The 20881-nt window shown below is 35.4% G+C and overlaps 2 protein-coding genes across 4 annotated transcripts in view; one reads left to right on the top strand and one right to left on the bottom strand.

Moving 5' to 3' along the window:
- Positions 1 to 547: 547 nt before the first annotated feature.
- Positions 548 to 13181, bottom strand: dnajc21 (DnaJ heat shock protein family (Hsp40) member C21). Its single transcript, XM_084387815.1, has 12 exons — positions 12756 to 13181; positions 12468 to 12561; positions 8213 to 8336; positions 7475 to 7603; positions 5338 to 5642; positions 4459 to 4631; positions 3983 to 4076; positions 3050 to 3217; positions 2697 to 2745; positions 2443 to 2606; positions 2246 to 2330; positions 548 to 1473 (listed from the first exon to the last, which is right to left on the bottom strand). The coding sequence occupies exons 1-12, from the start codon at positions 12850 to 12852 to the stop codon at positions 1318 to 1320; spliced, it is 1638 nt and encodes a 545-aa protein (XP_084243941.1). The 5' UTR covers positions 12853 to 13181; the 3' UTR covers positions 548 to 1317.
- Positions 13182 to 13600: 419 nt separating this feature from the next.
- The window catches only part of LOC311277483 (uncharacterized protein), a 30190-nt gene continuing 22909 nt past the window's right edge, over positions 13601 to 20881 (top strand). For all 3 annotated transcript variants that reach the window (XM_084387800.1, XM_084387799.1, XM_084387798.1), the window contains exons 1-6: positions 13601 to 13839; positions 17702 to 17757; positions 17836 to 17939; positions 18025 to 18099; positions 20151 to 20294; positions 20443 to 20520. In XM_084387800.1, coding sequence (XP_084243926.1) covers positions 13745 to 13839; positions 17702 to 17757; positions 17836 to 17939; positions 18025 to 18099; positions 20151 to 20294; positions 20443 to 20520 — 552 coding nt within the window. In that variant the 5' untranslated portion in view covers positions 13601 to 13744. The remainder of the gene's footprint in view (positions 13840 to 17701; positions 17758 to 17835; positions 17940 to 18024; positions 18100 to 20150; positions 20295 to 20442; positions 20521 to 20881) is intronic.

Here is a 20881-nt window from a genome sequence, read left to right as displayed (position 1 = left end):
GATATACCCGGTATAACAGGTTTGTGTTGTTTTACAGGTACAGATACATCTTACCAAGTTTTCAATTGATTTTATACTGTCAGAATAGAACTTTAAAAGACTTCCTTGCGCAACAAACAAACCTAATCTGGTACAAACTACCTTTCCAATAAGGGAATTGTTTTCAGGGCTGAAAAAAAGTGACAAGTATCTAACAAATGATGATTTCTTGCAATGCTAAATAAAGACTAAAGCACATTTGTAGACTTAAAAAAAGATTAAGAGATTTCTACAAGTGTATAAATATAGCTGCGAGCAGCGATGACGGGCCCAAGCCGGTGGCACCGCCACCCTGGTGCCTTTACATATACATCAACTGCAGGGTCGTGACTCGTGTCTAAAACGAAACTGTTACAAATACATAAAACAAGTTTGGAGATTTTTGAGGGGATAAAATTCAAACCAGACCCAGTTCAAGTGACATTCATAGCTTATACCATTAAGGCAAGCAAGGTCATAAATAAATCTGTTGTCTCTTAAACCGTTATATGAAGAGAAGGATATTTTTGTCCTGCAAAGACAGCAACTGTTTATTAAATAAGCATCCGTTATTTTTTTTCTAGTTCTTTTTGCGATCCTTTCCTGGAAATCCACTGGTATTGTTTTGCATAACACTAAGCCTTTTTATACTGCAGCTGACCCGTTTACACACGTGGTACATTAAACATATTTGAATGTTTAGCTTTGACCTCTTTACGATCTTAAACCCAATGGTCTTATTACTAATAATAACATTGTTGTGAGATTTTGCGGTCCATAGCGCATTTCTCCAAACAGAAGTTCCACCTTCCAAAACATTTCCAATAAAATGAAAATGTCAAAAACATCCATGTTCAAAACATCCAGTGGAGTTTTATTCCTCACGTTGCCTTTTACAGTTTACCACTTTGGAATGGTCACTTTGAAAATGCAACTAAATGTGACATAAAACGTGCCATCATAATTATTCTTAACTTCCTAAAAAAAAAAAACGACATATGCACTACTCTACGTCTACTCAATAGAAGTCTCATTCTCCTACAGAACCGCTCTGACGCACCAGATTATGCATCAGTCATGGTAGGAATAAATGCCAGTTCTATGGATATCTTTTGGCATATGGTGCATTACAAAAGAAATGTCAGCCCACAGGGCACATATTCATTCTCATAGGGACAAAAAGACACGCGGGCCCATAAACGCACTTCCTGATGGTTGCACAACTGCATGCCACCAAACGAGGTTTTCTTGGACAAGCGTACAGTCAGAGGGGCTTCAGTCTTTCAGTCTGCCTCTCGGTTATCTGTTCTTCCTGGTGTCCTTCTTTTTCTTGCACGTTTGTGCAGCGTTACTAGAGTAGAGGGCAGTGGCGTGGCCTGTGGTCTTCAGGTGATCGAAAAGTTTATTCCTGGTGGCAAATTCATACTGACAGGTCACACAGCGGTTCACTTCCTTCTATAAGGAGCAGAAAATAAAACATTGAGAAAAGGTTACATTAAGCTTTACTGCCACCAATTGTTGACAGACATTTCTGAGAGCGATAATTAACTCATTTGGGGGAAAAAAATTATAAATTGAATTACGATTTTTCTGATAAAAACTGTGATTAAAATGTAATTAAAACAAATCTGCTGTGCTTGTTTGAAGGGCTGCATGATTTAGCCAATATTTTGTGATTATATATCAATATGGCATAATAATAATAATTATTATTAGTAGTAGTAGTAGTAGTAGTAGTAGTAGTATTTTATAGCCATATTGATATATATTACTAAATAAATCTATAAAAATGACCAAAAAAAAAAAAAACATTACTATAATATTTCCCTGTAAAATAAAAAAAAATCCAAGAAATTTGAAAAATGTGTAAAACAAATGTCTTAATTTCCTCATTATATTTTGATGGAAAACTGCAGGGAGTCTTTCAAGCTTTTCTTTTGATTGATAAGCACTTCTCATTACAAGCATGGGAAGAATAATTATTTCATTTATACTAGTTTATTTATTTCAACAGTGTGTAGAACTACTTTATTACACCAATCAGAATGAGAATAAACAAAGCTGGCATATGCATACATTTGATTAAATTATAGATGATTATAGAAAATCTATATGAAGTCGTATATGACTGGATGATGATTATAAAACAGCTGTAAGGCCATAGAGGAGTGGCTGCTTGCTCACATGTACACACACATACACATGCTAACGTAAGTACTGTACACACCTCTTGAGCAACTTCTACACCGCCATGTGGTTTGCCGTTCTTTTTAGAGTCTTTTCCACCTTTCTTCCCTTTTGACTTTTCAGAGCTGTATAACGTGACATTAAGAGTTAATCTCAGTTCATATCAATATACAGAGGACTTTATAACAACATAACATTTTAAACCGGTGGATAGTTAAACAGGCATATGAGAGGCACCTTTTTTGGTTTGCGGGTTCACATCCCTCTGGTTTTAGATTCTCATCTGGACCCTCAGAGGGGACTGGGGCGTCCTCGTTGTTGCCCGAATCAGGTGCAGGTGGGGGACGCTCTTCTGTGGACCGTTGGACTGGACTGTCCATCTCGGGCTCTTCTGGGAGATTCTACAGAACAACCGTATTAGAAAAATTACATTTTACTGGATCAAGTCTAGCCAATTCAAATACTTCTGAGGTTAGATTTCAGTGACTTACATTTGCGGTTTTCTGCTGCCGTTTCTTTTTCTTCTGCCTTTTAGATAATCTGTAATCAAATGAACCAATCAGTGGACAGGAACAGCCAATAATGCCACCAGAGGCCTCGTTTAAGTACACAAACTTATAGATGTTCTACAAACTCCTTTATTTATGACATATCTAATAAAGAAAATGTCATGACATTATGTATGATCTATCCTATTGATTTTAACATTAATATTATTAATAATCTTTTTACGTTAGCATGTGACACAGTAGACGCTTATAAATCAGGCATATATTGTGAAATACTATAATAGCAAAACAAACAAATTATATTTGAAGAGCACATCTCTAGAGCTATGGTTTACTTTTGTCTTGGTGTGCCACCAAGTTCATCACTATCATCATCATCATCGTCCTCTTCCTCCTCTCTCTCCACAGAGTTCTGACTCAGCGACTTGTCTTCCTTCTCCAGCTGTTGCCGTAGCAATGCCACCATCTCTCTGTGTTTTTTGGACTTCTCATGGTTTTTCATGCTGATGTGAGAGAAACAGATTATACTGCTAAATGATATCCATGTAATGCAAATTAGTTCAAAACATGCTGTTTGTTTGTGATTATTAAATTAATTAATAAAAAGTAGGCTAAAGTAGAAAAACAACACCTAAGAAAAAAATTCTAAATCATTAAATATCTACACTAATGTTAGTGATGTGTCCATTTACACTACCATTCAAAGGTTTGGATTTTTTGATCACAAAACATCAATTGATCACAAGTTACAGTATGAAATGAATGCTACAAAATATTTCTATTTAAAGCATTTCTAATGAAATGCTGTTCAGTTGAACTTTCTATTTATCAAAAAAAAAAAAAAAAAAGTTTTCAACATTGGTAATAATAATAAAAAATATTACCTGAGCACCAAATCAGCATATTAGAATGATTTCTGAAAGATCATGTGACACTGAAGACTGGAGTAATGATGCATCACATCAGCTTTGCATCACAGGAATAAATTACACTTTAAAATACATTAAAAAAGAAAAACAGTTAAATTCTAATAATATTTCACAACATTGCAGTTTCTACTGCAATTTTGATCTAATAAATGCAACCTTGGTCAGCAGAAGAGATTAAAAAAACAACTAGAATGGTAGTGTAAATTTTTTTACTTCATAAAAGTAAACCAACTCCAGACCTGAACTAAAAAATTACATAATGTTTATTAATTTGTGAAGTGGCCGACTTAAAAATGTGAGGGGTGCAGTGCACGTGTTCACTCTGCTCCGTTCACTCACGCTTTATCGGATTTGAAAGATTTGTCACAGGCAGGGCAATACAGGTCATCATAATAGTCGTCCATTTCCGCGGCACCATCTGCCTGCACCGCATCTGACAAAGGTCAAGCAGCTGTTAGATACGTTCCATCCATTACTCACCAATGTTTTACAGTATGATTAAGGTATTTTTCATGACTTGGTGATGCTCTGTGTATCATTGCATTATGTATGAATCACTCTGACTTGTTCTGTCTATTTATATAGTGACCTCTACAACTATTTGGACACTGATGTCACACTTTAAAGTCACTGCATAGATTTAAAATACAGTTTTATACAAGAAAAAAAAAAAAGTGTTTCGGGACTGTTTTTAATCCTTCGAAACTTTGTTCAGTCTCAAAATGATGAGCATTGAATCTTTGACTGATCCCTGAACCTGTGACCTCCTGTACCCAGAATCCGCTCAAGTATACGTGTACGTCATCAGAACTCACCTCCCCCTTCAACGTTTGCCCTCTCCTGCCCGTTTTCCACCTCCTCCTCCTCGTCCTCTTCACTCTCTGATACGTCACCAAACTCTAGACCGTACTCGGCTTCCATCTGCTGCAGTTCTTTCTCCAGCTCTGACATGGCCGCCCAACTCTGTTCCTTATAGTCTTCCGCCAGCCTAATGGCACATAAATCAGCATATTAGAATGATTCTGAAAGATCATGTGACACTAAAGACTGGAGTAATGATGCTGAAAATTCAGCTTTGCCATCACAGGAATAAATGACTGTTAATTTATTCCTGTTACTGTAGAAACTAACAACTTTCACGCACATCTGATTGATAGATAAACCGCGCACTTTTAACAGGTAAATATACAGAAACTGAATAATCAAACCCTTCACAATCTTCGCTGCATAAATGATATATAGATTAAAGCTATAAAAGTGATTTTCTTTTTGTCTTTTGTTCTTTGATCAACATTAATGACACAGACACCAGCAGGTTTATTAGGCTGCTGTCACTTTAAGACTTGACGTACAAGTAAAAATATGTTTTAAAATAAGTTTTATTTACTTACATAAAATATAACTATATCAGCTAAAATTAAGTGGACAATTTAATATATGAAAATGTGTGTGTATATAAAATATATATATATGAAAGATCATGTGACACTGAAGACTGGAGTAATGACTGATCAAATAAAATGCAGCTTTGGTGAATGCAAAAGCTCTGATATTTCAAGGTTTTACATGACTGTGGGGCTATATCTATCTATATAAAGCTAAATATCTCTCCCAGTTGACACATTTTTACCATTGTATGGACAAAATATGCCGCCATATCACCCAGCCCCATAAAATGGGCTAATCTCACTCACTTGGCCTGGTCGAGCTTCTGTTTTCTCCTCAGTTCTTCAGCTTTCTTGGCCTTCTCCGCATTCTGCTCTTCCACCAGTTTCTTATGGGCCTGAACGCGCTTGTCACGTTTTCGGACAAAGGCCACCAGTGACCGCACCAGCTCGCTGTGCTCTTTCCTGGCCTTGTCCCTGGTTTTCTTGTTCTCTTTCTCCATGGCTCTCTTCTCCCAACGGTTGGAGGCCTGTCGCGTGTCGTATTCCTCCTTCCACGCAAAGTTTTTGCGCGTACAGAAGCTCTGCCAGTAGCCGTAGAATAAATGCACCACCTGAGAGCACCAGGGAGACAACATTTTGAGAAAATGTCAAACAAATGTGAAGAGAACCTATAATACTATATAACTTTCTGGATAAACTTCCTGGATGCTTCATCCTTTTAACAGAAATATGAAGAGGCTTGTACATTCATCCTCATTTCATCTGCTTCTTGCAGGCCTCCACTAATGACAAATGACTCCCAAACCTCCATTAGGTAAAGTGCAGGTACGGGCCACACCGGGAAAGGGAAATGGTTTAGATCACTTAAGAGGCTTTAGGTCTAACTGGAGTGGGTGAACTTTATTGTTCAGACCCTGGAGAAAATATTCTCGACTACTAACGAGACGCTGGATAGCTTGAACCAAATGTGAAGTCTTCAGTCAAGATTTTCCACAATCTGAAATGTATTTTTAGATACGAAATACTGCCGTCCTACTGTTACCTGTACTAGCTTATTTGGACAAGTATTTAGATGGGAAAGCTTTCGTGTTCCATTTATCTAAGTTAATAATCCACAGTCTCATTTGGCTGAAAGGTCTAAAATGCACTAGACCCCCTGAAGAACTCTGATGCTATGTTTGTCATGGTACAATCTATACATATCTCTCAAACAAACCATCTCAAAATCATCTTTTTTAAACAATTCATAAAAAAGAAATGTCTCTCAATTCTGTCTCAAGATTTGTTCAGTTTTCTAACAATTATGGTTCTGATTCCAATTCTTTAAAGCTTCCATTAACAATTTTATGGGTACTTGAAGAAGTTTGTGTCTTTAGACTGATTCAAACTGATAACAGAATCATTTTTGACCGATTCACTAAAAAGAGCCAGCTCAAAAGAGTCAGAATCATGTACAGTACCATTTAAAAGTTTGGGGTTGGTCAGATTTTTTTATAATTTTTAAAAGATGTCTCTTCTGCTCACCAAGGCTGTATTTATAAGATCAAAAATACAGTAAAAACAGTAACATTGTGAAAAATTATTTCAATACAAAATAAATGTTTTCCATTTTAATATATTTCAAAGTGTAATTTATTCCTGTGATGCAAAGCTTTAAGTGCCTTAAGTGTCACATGATCCTTCAGAAATCATTCTGATATGCTGATTTGCCGCTCAAGAATTGTTTTTTTATTATTATAAATGTTGAAATAGTTTTTCCTGCATAATATTTTTGTGAAAACCTTGTTTTCAGGATTCTCTGATGAACAGAAAGTTAGAAATCCAATAGAAATCTACTATCTTTTGACCCCAAACTTTTCAGTCATTTAATTTGCAAATCACACCACACTGGTGACACTGTGTTTTTTATGTAGTGTGTAATCGGCGAGTTAATCGCAATAGATAGTTATATTGTCTATTTATTATTTTTGCATGATGTTGCAACTTCCAATCATCAAATTTAATTCAGATTCAGAATGCAAGATCCAAACTCCAAAAACAATCCGCTTTGTATCTGTAGATTATTAGAGAGCAGGAAACACTATCAAAGTATTTGAGTGTGCTGTTCCATCTGCACTTCTGATCTTAGTCAAAGACACTAAGAAACACTCATCTGAAACAACGAACAGCTCATTGCTAGAAGGACATTTTGATAAAAGCAAACCAGCCAGAAAAGGCCAGCTTTGACCACAGATGCAAGACGACCCGCTGTTAAAGGTCTGCAGAAGTTTCTACTCATTCTGCAATGAATCATGGGGTGGATCAACAGCTGTCCTCTTTACCATATCTCTCTGACCAACAACTTGCTGCTCAAACCATAATAATCTCATGCCTCCCACCCAAAATTTGTCAGGACATTTGACAGCAGTAAAAGCTGTAATAATGTGTGCTAGTGTCTACATACAGTGTCATAGTCACTCTGAGAGTCTCCAAATGAGGGAAACTCATCCTCCTCGTCTTCCTCATCTTTACTGTGCTCCATCTCCTCCTTTACAATAGACTCAAACAGGTTCCTGTATACAGTGTAAAAGCCCTACAGAGACAAAATACACATAACACATCAATTTCTACAATTAATAATCTGAATCACTCCAAACTGAAAGCAAGACTTGGATTGCAGTGCATTATCAACATGAACTTCTACTGCCCTCCAGTGGTACATGATGGTGTCCACTTTAACTGGTTTAGGGCTTTTTTCTTTAATATCAATGGCAGACATTTGTATGGAAGCCTGTTTCCCCCACAGAATAAAACAAATCTGAAATTGTTCCTATTTTTCCAATTCTGACATTTTAACTCGCATTGCCAGTTTATAGTTCACAAGTCTGAAAAAGTCAGAACTGCAAAATATACACTCGCAATTGCGAGAAAAAATGTCAGAGTTATGAGTTTTCTAGATAAGCTCGAAATTGCGTGATATAAAGTCTGTTCGCCATCGCAAGAAAAAGGTCAGAATTGTGAGATAAAGTCACAGTTACCTTTTTTTACTTTTTCATTCTGTGGCGGAAACAAGCTTCCATACATATGAGCTATACATTAAAAATAGATAAATGGAAAATGCAACATTTTCAATGAAAAAAAGGATGAACGGACACCTAGGTATGCGGCTATTGACCAACTAAAAACACATTTTAATATTCACCTGTTCGTCATCTCCATAACCAGAGTAACAGGTGACAGTGAAGAACTGCACCAGATCAATGCTGTCGTCCTGGTACTCTCCGCTGACTCCCCCTTTCAGCAGCGCCTCTCGGTGGTTATCATACCTTAAAACAAAAGTAACAGCCATATTAATACTTAAATATTAATGGATGTATAATGAAGACTGTTCACTTGAACCAGCCATTTAAATATACTAACGGCCAAAAACTGATTAGTATTACTGGTACTTAGTCCCACATACTACTAGACTAGACTACTAGAGATAAATGTGTCAGAAAACAACAGTAATTGTTATTTATATAAGTTATAACAATAACTATGTAATGAATTACTGTTGCCATATATTTGCAATACTTTTGCAATAAAAGCTGGAATTTATAAAGAAATAATGGCTATAAATTCAGCAATGGCATACGCTGCAAGTATATATATTTTTTTATATATATATTTAATATATTTGGTTTTCATATTATATTACTGATTTGTTTGCCATTTTGAACCCAGTTCACAGTTTTGACAAATCCTCATTTCTGTTAGGCAGATAGACCATGTAGATAAGCAGAATTTGCAACAATAACAAATACTTCTCTCTGTCATTCCAAGCCCATATGCTGTTATTTTTTCCATAGAACACAAAAGGAGAATTTTGAAGAAGCTCTTTTGTATAAAACAGCAGCAGCCAGTTCTGTCAAAAAGCTCCACAAAAGTAGTCCATCCATACCACCATATGGAAAATAGCCATTTAAAAATTCACCTTTTTGTGTTCAATGGAAAAAACAAAGTGGTTTGGAAAACATGAGGATTAGAATTTAAGAACGTTAACGTTGGTGTGAACTATTCCTCTAACCCTTTAACTAGCGCCACAAGCTGAAAATGACATACTTGAAATGAAAGAGCTGCAGCTTGAAGAACGCTTTGGTCTTTTAAAAAGACTGTGAGAATTTCTTGTCAAAGGGTCAGAATTTATAGTTTTTAGTCACGTGTTGTTGTGGAGCCCTGGGGGACAAAACAGCCATAAAACTGCAGCACAAATCTGTCAATTATCCATCTCAAAAACAAAAATATGTGAACACGATGCAAGTTTTATGTACTTGTGATCCATATACAGCATTTCAACCACTAAAAACAGCAGACCGTTCCAAACGCTTAAAGGGATACTCCACTTTTTTTGGAAATAGGCTCATTTTACAACTCCCCCAGAGTTAAACAGTTGAGTTTTACCGTTTTCGAATCCATTCAGCCGATCTCCGGGTCTGGCAGTACCACTTTTAGCATAGCTTAGCATAGATCATTGAATCGGACAGGACCATTAGCATCTCTCTCAAAAAAATGACCAAAGAGTTTCGATATTTTTCCTATTTAAAACTTGACTCTTCTGTAGTTACATCGTGTACTAAGACCGACGGAAAATGTAAAGTTGCGATTTTCTAGGCTGATATGGCTGGAACTATACTCTCATTCCTGAGTAATAATCAATAAACTTTGCTGCTGTACCATGAGTCCAGCAGGCGTAATGATATGACGCAGCGCCTGAAAATAGTCCCCAGCTCTGTAACTTCCAACGTGACCGGGACTAAGTTTGTCTAACCTATTAGACCTATTTTCAGGCGCTGCGTCATATCATTACGCCTGCTGGACTCATGGTACGGCAGCAAAGTTTCTTGATTATTACGCAGGAATGAGAGTATAGTTCCTAGCCATATCAGCCTAGAAAATCGCAACTTTTCATTTTCCGTCGGTCTTAGTACACGATGTAACTACAGAAGAGTCAAGTTTTAAATAGGAAAAATATCGAAACTCTTTGGTCATTTTTTTGAGAGAGATGCTAATGGTCCTGTCCGATTCAATGATCTATGCTAAGCTATGCTAAAAGTGGTACCGCCAGACCCGGAGATCGGCTGAATGGATTCGAAAACGGTAAAACTCAACTGTTTAACTCTGGGGGAGTTGTAAAATGAGCCTATTTCCAAAAAAAGTGGAGTATCCCTTTAACGTGAAAAACACTTAGTTGTGGGCTGCACCAATAAGGATTGAATTAAGCAAAGTTTAATGCTAATCAAGGATTTGTTGATCTGGGTTTTATTTTAAATCGAGTTTTGTTGCACCTCTTAATTAACAAATCAGGGATTTCATTCTAACCTGTGATTAAAACCTTCATCTGCGATTATTTTTTTCCGCCATGATGGACTCGCCAGTTGAACAGCAACAATGTTAATATCCCATTTCCTTTTTTATTGAGCAGCAGAAACTCTCTCTCTCTCTCTCTCTGAAAATAGTAGCTCTTACCGATAAAGGGAAATAAACTTGTAAAATGTCAACTGTCTTTAAAAACTGCTACGTAGAAAAACCGTTAGAATTAAAGGCTGATCAAGCAGCATAGGCGGAGGGTGAACCGATCCCAGGCTTAATCCTAAAGCGCCTTAATTTACACTAAAATAGTGATATTAAAAGATCAAATTCAGTTTACACCTTTTTGATGATGCATACTCTACACAGGCGAGCAAATGAGCCCAGAATATGAATGCAACGTGTTTTCTTTATAATGGTTTTTGATAAAAAATTAAACGCTTAACGAGAAATCTTGTGTTGCATTTACAGTCTGTGTTGATCTGCTTGCCTGTACAAAGTATGCATCATCAATAAGGCCAGGTGTATATTGAATTTGGTCTTTCAATATTACTGTCTAACTACATTAGTACTTACTAAAAACCTGTCAAAATGACTGGCGGGCAGCGGAGGAAATCCTTGTTTTTCCCTCCAGGTGGATGTTCCTATAAGGGTGTGACGTCACTTGAAAACTATTAATTACTCAGGATCAGTTTAAGAGAAGCTCAAATAGACTAAAACCATTATTGTATGAAATCCTTATGACGCGAAGGCCAAGTATGGCAACCCATACTCAGAATTTGTCCTCTGCATTTATCCAAGTTTGTGCACACACATTAGGATCAGTGAGTTGTATGTGCACAGAACACACACACAGTGATATTAAGACTAACAACGATGACACCAAGATACATTTTGTACCAAGTTCTGGTTGAAGTTTGAGAGAGAAAAAACTGAAGAAAACCAAGTCTAAAAGTATTTCACACGGCAGAGTGGCGAAGGTCGAACTGCTCAAGTCAATAACTGAATACGAGAGTTTGTGGCTTTGAAGCTAAACACACACTGGAATGAATTACTCACTGAACATGGGACATTTTCTCACCATCTGATTCTGTGCACACCATGTTTCTTGTACAAGGAAGTTCTAATATTTACCAAACTGATACTGGTTAAGATCCCCAAACAGGACAGAATCAACAACTCTTACCATGGGGGTGGGAGTGGATTCCAACAGCTGGATTTATTCATTTACTTGTTTTTAGTTTTCACAAACATGCCTTGCTCTAATAAGGCAATTTGCATTTTGGATCATAACTCTGGAGCCTATGAATTTTTATCTCGCAATTCTAATTTTTTTTTTTCACACAAGGGAGTTTTAACTCCTATTTTGTGCATAATTTTGTTTGTCAAAAAAATAAAAGGAATTGTTTCATTTTCATTTGCTTACATTTTAACAGAATAAACTAATTGTTAATGTTTCATGCCTTCATTTGATTACCACAGTTTTTGATAATCAATTTGTATTAAATCAAAAATCCAGAACAATTAAAATACAGAATTTCAACAAAAATAATAATAATAATAATAATTCATAGGGCCCTATTATTGTAAGAAAAAAAATGCAGTAAACTATTAGGCTGTAGAAGTTTAATGAAGGCATATAATGCTTTTTGATTGTTGGAATCCTGAGGAAAACACAGAATTTGGGAAAAATAAAAAAGAATTTGAGAAAAATTCAATGTAGGCTATTTTTGTTACATTTTTAACTGTATAGGTTTCATGATTTCAATTGATTATACATGCTTTTTTGATTCCTAACATATAATTTAATCATTAAATCTGAGTCCAAAAAAATTAAAACAGAACTAGGGACTAAAACCCCGACTAAAATGCATGTTTGAGCTGTTTTAACTGAAAGCAACTTGCAGTGACACATCTTAAAATGTCAGTGTCATTGTTTTGTCTCAAGATTCACACCAGTAATGTTTTTTTTTCCTAAGGCACATTTATAAAAGCTACTTAAATGTCCTAGTTGAACTAAGGCCTAATCCTGGCTTAATCTAAGCCCTGTCTGTGAAACCAGGCCACAGTGGTGTCGCTTTATTCCCAGGGTTTGTTGTAGGTCTTACCAGGCTCTCTCCTGTGGATCACTCAGAACATCATATGCAGCCTGGATCAGTTTGAACTGCTCTGCAGCCTCATCTGAGTTATCCAAGTTCTTGTCTAGAATCAGAATAAAAATATGATACATTATTACATTATTAAACTGACGTAAGTCCTATAATTAACAGCACTTGACTTGACAGATCATCGCTGAGGAATTGTTAGAGAACATGTGCAAATACGAGACGACACCAACAGCCTCATAATAAAATGGGACAATTATGGAATAGATTAACTTAGATGAAATCAAATACCTGGGTGCCATTTCAAGGCTAATTTCCTATAAGCCTTTTTCAGTTCGTCGTCCGACGCGTCTTTTTTAACGCCCAGCACCTCATAGTGACACTTCATCCTGACTCGGACTTGAGGGAGATCTTACACAAACTGTAAAGGCTAACGTTAACGTTATATCCTTTGAAGACCACTGTCATTAACTAAAGCACACACGAAATGTCATCAATGAGCCCACGTGGGTCACAAATTAAAACTATAACAGCGCTAACCTAACAACACACTAAATATAATAAAAACGAGATATTAATACAAACGATAAACGAGCTTATTCATCAATTTCTTCGACAGTTGACATATTTACACTCGACAGAAAAATCACACGAAGCCGGTGTCGTGTGGATCTGCGGCGCATGCAATTGACGTCACACACGAGGAGTGCTGCTATTGGCTGAGAGTTGGCTGTTACTTTTTTATAGATTCTGTTTTTTAGTTATTTATATAAGATTTTATTTGTGTTTGCATTGACAAAATACAGCGAGGATACAATATATTTTAAGAATAAATTAACATTTCTGAATATGTGCCATACCTCCCTAGCTCAAAATGATCTAATATATATTCATGTTTGTGTGAGCATTAACACATTGATATAATACATTACAAACATTAGATTAAAACGTGTATTTATTTTTGTTATTTATTGTTCATGCAAAATAAAGCACTCATTCAGTATTGTGTTGTTAATTTAAATTGAATGGGTGGGACTTGTCTGTCGTTAACCTTTGAAACAATGCAAACCGCTATTCTGAGCAGGAGTGGCTTATGTTTTTTTTTTTTTCTAAGCTTCCTAAGGGTTTGCACACAATTGACAAATGCTGGCTATTTTAATCTTTCAGGGGGACATATAGCTGCTGCAATAACGAGATCTGCTGTATGAGCAAAGGTTATTGTAGTCACTTTTGTTCTGCATCTAAGGATTGGAAATAATTATTAAAAAACTAACATCATCATGCAATCAATGAGGGAAGTAAATCTGGATACATACAGTTTGTCTCTACTTACGGCAAAAGAAGATATCCTGAATCCACGATCGTCAACAAACTGGTATAGTGACGATTTTTGCTTATTTCCTTCTTTTTTTTATCCATACATTATGCATGTGAAGTTGGTTGAAATTGAAAACGTTTTCACAATCCTAAAAAACAACAAAAAAAAAACAGTAAATGTTTCTGACCATGTAACATTAATGTTACTAATGAAATAGCTAATACATCAGTGTTACTTTAGTATCACTGAGTGTTTGTAAATATTTTTAATTATTTTGTATTTTCCTTTTTTAGTACGTTTTAGTAGGCTAATTTTGGTTTATGGTTTTGTCATATGTATTAGTTATCGTTTAAATATGTCTATATAGTTTTAGTTACTTTACAAAATAAAAATAAGGAATGCTGCTTTGACAATAGAAATAAAATAAGTATCGAAAGTGTTTTGGTTTAAGTTAGAATACCCTTTACATGCATTTAAACTAACAACAATAATTATAACGAATATTAAATACATTATAATATGATATAATCCGCATAATATCCTAAATTGTAAAAGCGCAAAAGTCTTAGCAGAGGATGGTTTCGATCCATCGACCTCTGGGTTATGGGCCCAGCACGCTTCCGCTGCGCCACTCTGCTTGCTGGTATGCCACAGGCACTCTCTTGACTCTTGAACAAAACACAATTTCCGTTGCTCTTATTTAGCCTTTTAAATGCATTACTTATTCATAAACGCCGACAACAACATAAAACACAACGCTCAAGCTGAAATTCCTTGGAAAGAAAGTAAATAATAATGTGCGACTGTTCAATTACACAGATGGCTGTAATGTGTGTGTGTGTGTTATGTGTTCGTCAGTGAAGGTAGAACGACCCCGTTTAAATGAATAGGACAACTCTTCATCTCATATTTAAAAGAATTAGGGCACATTCCACAAAAAAGTTACATTTTGTGTCCTATGACTTAGTTTTTTGTTTCTTAAAGTAATTTTTTTTTTTTTGTCATTTGATTCCAAGTAACTCAAGTAGGCCATGTATGGCTCCAAACTAGCTGTGGTGTCTTGATCTGATGGAATATATAATATTTCAAAATGTCTGTCTTATCTTAATGACCAAACAACCCCCTCCCTGACCAATTTCCTCTGTAAATACCCCTGCTTATCTTAATTAGTGTGTTTATCTGCAAAAGCACCCTGTATGACAAACTATCCTACAATCTGACATTATGAATCAAGGGGGTGTGTGTGTGGGTCAGACATGAGTGTGTGAGAGATTGTTTTTGACCATGCTGGGGGCTAAAATGCAGACATATTCACGGAGCAGCAGTTCCTGTTGTTTTGGCAACTGCATGTTGTCACAGGAAACGTTTTAAAAGGGAGAATGTCGCCGCTGGAAGAACTTTATAGTTTGAGAGCTAAAAAAAGTATAATTCTGTTATTTTATGATGGAACTTTATTCAGTCAGTTTGTTCCTGATAAGAGAAACCTTTTGGAATTCTTTCCTGACATTCACACAGCCAGATTTGATTTGATTTGATGTTAAACTCTAAGATGTTTTTTTTTAAACCAAAGCCTCATTAAATTATTCAAACCATATCCTATTTTGATCTTGTAGTTCAGATCTGTATTACATTATGTAGCTGTATCAATTAATCAGATATTCAAAGTTAATATTAATAATGGCTTCAAGCATATAAACAGAGACAGAAAGTGCCAGTTGGCTTATCAAGGTACTAGTCTAAACACTGAAGTCTGGAAAAGCAGGACTCTACATCTTCATAACCTTCCTGTCTCTTTCATTTCCTCCCCTTTTGATAGAATTCACGTATATCTATATAAAGCATAATGTATTGTTCACATCTACAGTAAATTTAAGGTAAGACAGTACAGATGAATAAGGTAAAAACTAATAACTATTAACTAATAGATATCACCACTTTCCTCAGATGATTGCAGTACATTAAGACAATTGTTTTGTATTGCAAGCTTTCTGAACTCTTGTTGAAATATGCAAATGAGGCAAGAACTCAAATCTGACCATTGGATAAAGCCATTTTTGAAATTCTTATTTCATTTTGTTAACATATTAAAGTTTTTTTTTACAGAGGGGATTTTTGATATCTCTTTTTATCACTCCATAAATCAGAAAATACAAAAAACATTTTCTCTATGTCAATAGATTACGCATCCATCTGTAAAAACATTAAAAATAAAGATAACAATAAAACTGTCAAATGTAATGTATGTACTATACGTGTTACTGAACAAAAATAGCCTGGGTTTCCCCATGCTGCCTTGTGCGCAGCGCGATTTTATTCACGCTGCTAGGCAGCCTGGATTCCATGGACCAGATTTTCGCCTCAGCGAGGGGACCAATCACAGAACGGGGAGGGAGCAGCAAGACGATGACGACGTCTATGCGATACACCGAAGCAGTTTGTTTATATCTATGGATCCAACATGGCAGCAGACGCGAAGTTAACCTTTCGATGCAGCCTTAGATAGTGTTCTAAGTAGTTTAGAACGCAAGTTTATTTCGTCTTCTTCCTCGTCGAATTTCTGTCGCTCTACATACGTCATCTGGTATAATTGAAACGATTGGCTATGAGCTACGTGCAGGCGCATTTGATAGACATTCGTAGCGCCCAATAAACGGCTCTGGGCATTCGTAAACCACGCCTCAAATACGAGAAAATGAACATGTGGTTCCCAGACCACGTCTCAATGAGAAAGAGGTCTGACGTTAGCCAGGTTAGAACAAAAAGCTAATTTTGAGAAAATGGCCTTTAAAGATATTTACTGTAATTGAACTCTAGAAGCAAATAGACAAAGAGTAAAATAATTTACAAAATCTTTCCACTAGCCTGAAAGTAGACAAGTTATGGAAGCAAAAGCTCAAAATTTAACAGTGCCTGAAAAAACACTGATTTTGCCTGTAATTTCTTGCCTTAATGAGAAAACATACAGAAACACCACATGCATCACTACATAGCAACATAACATATCAGCACCCAAGCAGTTTAAAAGCGTGTCTTATGAAAGTTAGATATAACATGCATGATAGAGTCTATATGCTGTCAAGGAGTTCAGCTCAAGACATTTGCATGAGCCATTTTCTTTAATATAGCTCAAACTATTCACCTAGAAGTTGAGAAATGTTTGGATTAACAGTCTATGTGATTATCCATTCAAGAATGGCTGTGACATACTTAGAATAGTGATTTCCAAGAAAGACTAAATCATTTTTTTTTATCATTCTAAACGGGGTAATTTCTAAATGGAGTTCTCAGGTTTGTATGTTCTGACATTGTTGTCATGAGAATGTGGGAAAACTTTGGGTTTGTTTTACAGAAGACCCTGGGGATCCAAGAAGGGTCCTGTTTATGGGCGTCATTCGAAGGAAATGCCATTTGTGCCTGATATATACACTACCGGTCAAAGTTTTAGATTGCTCTGATTTTTAAATGTTTTTAATAGAAAGCTTTTCTAACATTATACACTACTGTTCAAAAGTTTGGGGTCAGTGAGAAAAAAAGTTATTTTAAATTGTAAAAATATATCAGAATATTACAGTTTTTTTGCTGTATTTAAAATCAAATAAATGCAGCCATGGTGAACATAAAGAGACTTCTTTAAAATCGTACTAAAATCTAAAACTTTCAAACAGTTGTGTAAATACAGTCAATACTGTACTGATAGTTTTGTTACATTTCTTTTGAATTACACACTAAAAGAGCAAAATCTATCAATAGATCATACGTATATAGATATATACAACCAAAACTCAAACATCAGTGCAGAGCATTCATATGACTGTTAACATTTCAGAGAACTTATTAGTCTTTGTTATTGAGTTATCCATCCTAATGAAATTACACAAACCTTAATATTCCTTGTGGCCGTTTTATTCTCCGTGTACAGGGCTTTATTTGCCTATGATGGAATAATGAACCGGCTCAAACTGGCTGATTCTGGAGGTAAGTGCACGCAGAAAGCCTTTTAAATAATGTTTTATGTTTGTTTTGGAGCTTGTTTTTATGCTATTTCTTTTATAGTAGGTGGATTGAAAGAATTGTCGACTAAACTCCACCCCGTACGGCCACTTTACGGGATGTGCAGAGTGGGCACAGCTCAACCCTGCATCGTTATGATATTATGGGTTAGTTCATCCTCCACACAGTTCACTGTTTAATGTAAAACACTGTACTTTTATTCCCCGTTAACCAGTGTTTGTGGGCTCTCAGGTAGGAAATGAAGTGGACGAGTACCGCAGAGCTGAGTGTGCGAGTCATGTACCAGCGATCAGGAACTTCTTTAAGGTAAAATAGAGGAGGGATTATGGGACAATATCGGCTTTAATTGTATTCAATTTAGAATAGACTCAGATTTTAATTTTTTTTCACGTTGTATTTTAAGGGGTTCTAAAGCTTGTCACTGGGGCAGTAACCTTTAAAGGGATAGTTCACCCAAAAATGAAAACTCTGTCATCATTTACTCACCCTCAAACCTGTATGAGTTTCTTCTGAATACAAAAGAAGATATTTTGAAGAATATGGATAATCAAACAGTTGATGGGCCCCACAATGTTCAGCAGAAGAAACTCATACAGGTTTGGAACAACTTGAGGGTGAGTAAATTATGACAGAGTTTTCATTTTTGGGAGAACTATCCCAACCCCTTAACTGTCACCTTCCCGCTATACACTGAAAAAAAATTATTCGTTGAATTTAATAAAAAAAATTATGGTAAGTGGTTGCACACAATTGATTTTAGCTACATTTAAACAAATGCATTACGTTGAACTAAAATTGATTAGGTTCAACTTAATGCATTTGTTTAAATGTAGCTAAAATCAATTGTGTGCAACCACTAACCATAAATTTTTTATTAAATTCAACGAATCATTTTTTTCAGTGTAGCGGAGGACGTTCAATATATTACAATTAAATCCTAACCTAATCATGACAAACTATATATCGTTGGAAAGGTCTAAGGCTCCTAAATAGATATTTTTGCACCGTTTTTTGTTAGAAATTATGTAGGAACAGAAATAGATGAATTTATGACAAGAGTGCACCTCAAAAAATCTACAGTTTTGACCTTTGTCACAAAAAGTTGACGCACACACTTTTAATAATTGAAACGTTGGTTTTCATGCTAAAAGTTCATAATATACCATATAATCTAGTATTTGTCAATAAAAAATTATAAAATAATATTATCCTCTAAAAATTATAATAGCCTATATATATTATCCTCTAAAATATAATATTATCTTTTTTATCGCTTTTTTTAAAATTACATTACATATTTTAGTAGTTATCATAAATAAGGTATCATTTATCCTGTGAAAACCGTTTTGAAATTGGAGATTGCGTTACCATAGAAACAGTACTCTAAATTATTTTATCAGGCTCCTCCCCTTTTGGGCATCATTATGTTTCATAATTTATGATCAAAATCTTTTCTAATCTTGACAAAACACATATTGTCAGAAAGGTCTGAGTCTCAAGGTTCCATATTTTGTGACAGAAGTGTTATTTGGACAGAAATGTATTAATTTGTTATGGCAGAATGCATACAATTAAATTCAATGGAATTCAATGTCACCCGGTGGCTATTTATGGTATTACGCCTAAACAAAATCTCATGGGAACTTCAATTTTTGTGATATCACCTTCAAATTTAGAACACAACTTCGTTAGATATATGGCTTTGATTTTATAATAATTTTATAGTAAAAAATATTTTGTAAAATATATATTTTATATAAAAGAAAAAATATTAAATAAATTATATTTGATTTAATGTAAATTTAAACTTCCATAACTTTTTCATACTTTAATAATCTGCTATTTTTTCCCCTTTAAAACAAGACCAAACTTAGGTCTATACTCCAAAGCATTCTTGAATTACAACCATTTAAGCTTGAATAGTGCATTTTAATGTCCATTCTCAAAAAGGGGGGTGACAGTTAAGGGGTTAAAGGGACATCTTTAAACCTTATTTACCTGTTAACATAGTACTATAGGGTATTTATTATTATTTTTTAATGGTAAACTGCAACTTTTAAGGGTAGATAAGATACAAAGTTGGCCTTTTAAAGGTTCTGCCTCAGTGAAAAGCTGTTGAATTGTTTGCACAGGTTTTTTGCTTTATTCGTATGTCGAGATAATTCGAATTAGGGAACATAATAGTCGTTCTTGTTTTGGGATCATGAGCTTGCAGATCTTAAATTCGATTTTTTTAATTCAATTTTTTCTTTTAGAAGTCTTGTTAGACTGCATGTCTTGTCAGGATGGATTATATGTTTAAATTAAAAGCATGAAGATGTTAAAAAATCGCTATCTTTGTCTTTCTGGTGCTTCAGGAAGTTCACATCTTTCTTCCTGCCCACACTTTGGATGAAATCACAGAAGAGAGGATCTGTACACTGGCCTATAATGCTTCCGTGGTCACGAAGGGGCCGAGAGGGAGACCCGGACGCCGGACGGAAGACGGACAGGCCATTGTGGTATGACGCCATGACTATTTCTTACCACAAGACTTTACGAATCCTGAATGATGAAGTTGTTTTGAAAAGTTTAGCCAGTCAGGCAATTAAACTCTATTAAAATCAGGAAAATGGTAAACAAATCAAACTGACTCCACAACATTTCCAGGGCACTAATTACAAGCGAACAATCGCAGCCGCAGAGATCCAGAGAATCCAGAGAGATTCTTTCTGGGCACAAGCAGAGGTACGGTGTGAGATTTTACATTTCTTTTTCATTGTTGCCTATTATTCTTTACACGGTTGATATTATCAATTCTGAATGTTATGGCAAGAACTCTCCAGATCTCCAAATGTGCTGACATTACCAATACACCTCCAAAATAAATAAATAGTAAATTCTGGTACCACTCTTTTTATGTGTAACTGGTAATAAATCACAGTTTACAATTAACAAATAATAATAATAGAAATGAAATACAATTTTGTTGTTGAATATTTTGTGTATTCTTCTTCCTTTTAATTATGAATCCATGGCACATTATTTTATTGGATTTCAGAACTTACACTTTTATTTTTTATTTTATTTTAAAGGGTTAGTTCACCCA

The sequence above is a fragment of the Rutilus rutilus genome (genome assembly GCF_951802725.1).
Source record: "Rutilus rutilus genome assembly, chromosome: 18".
Lineage (NCBI taxonomy): Eukaryota > Metazoa > Chordata > Actinopteri > Cypriniformes > Leuciscidae > Rutilus > Rutilus rutilus.
Note: the sequence above shows the minus strand (reverse complement) of the source record. Positions and strands in the feature narration are given on the sequence as shown.

Coding starts and splice junctions, on each gene's coding strand:
- dnajc21 (XM_084387815.1), bottom strand. CDS start 12,852: ATGAAGTGTCACTATGAGGTGCTGGGCGTTAAAAAAGACGCGTCGGAC. Junction 5,643..7,474: donor CTCAGAGTGACTATGACACT/GTATGTAGACAC, acceptor TGGTGCTCTCAG/GTGGTGCATTTATTCTACGG. Junction 3,218..3,982: donor TCTTTCAAATCCGATAAAGC/GTGAGTGAACGG, acceptor CTCTCACATCAG/CATGAAAAACCATGAGAAGT.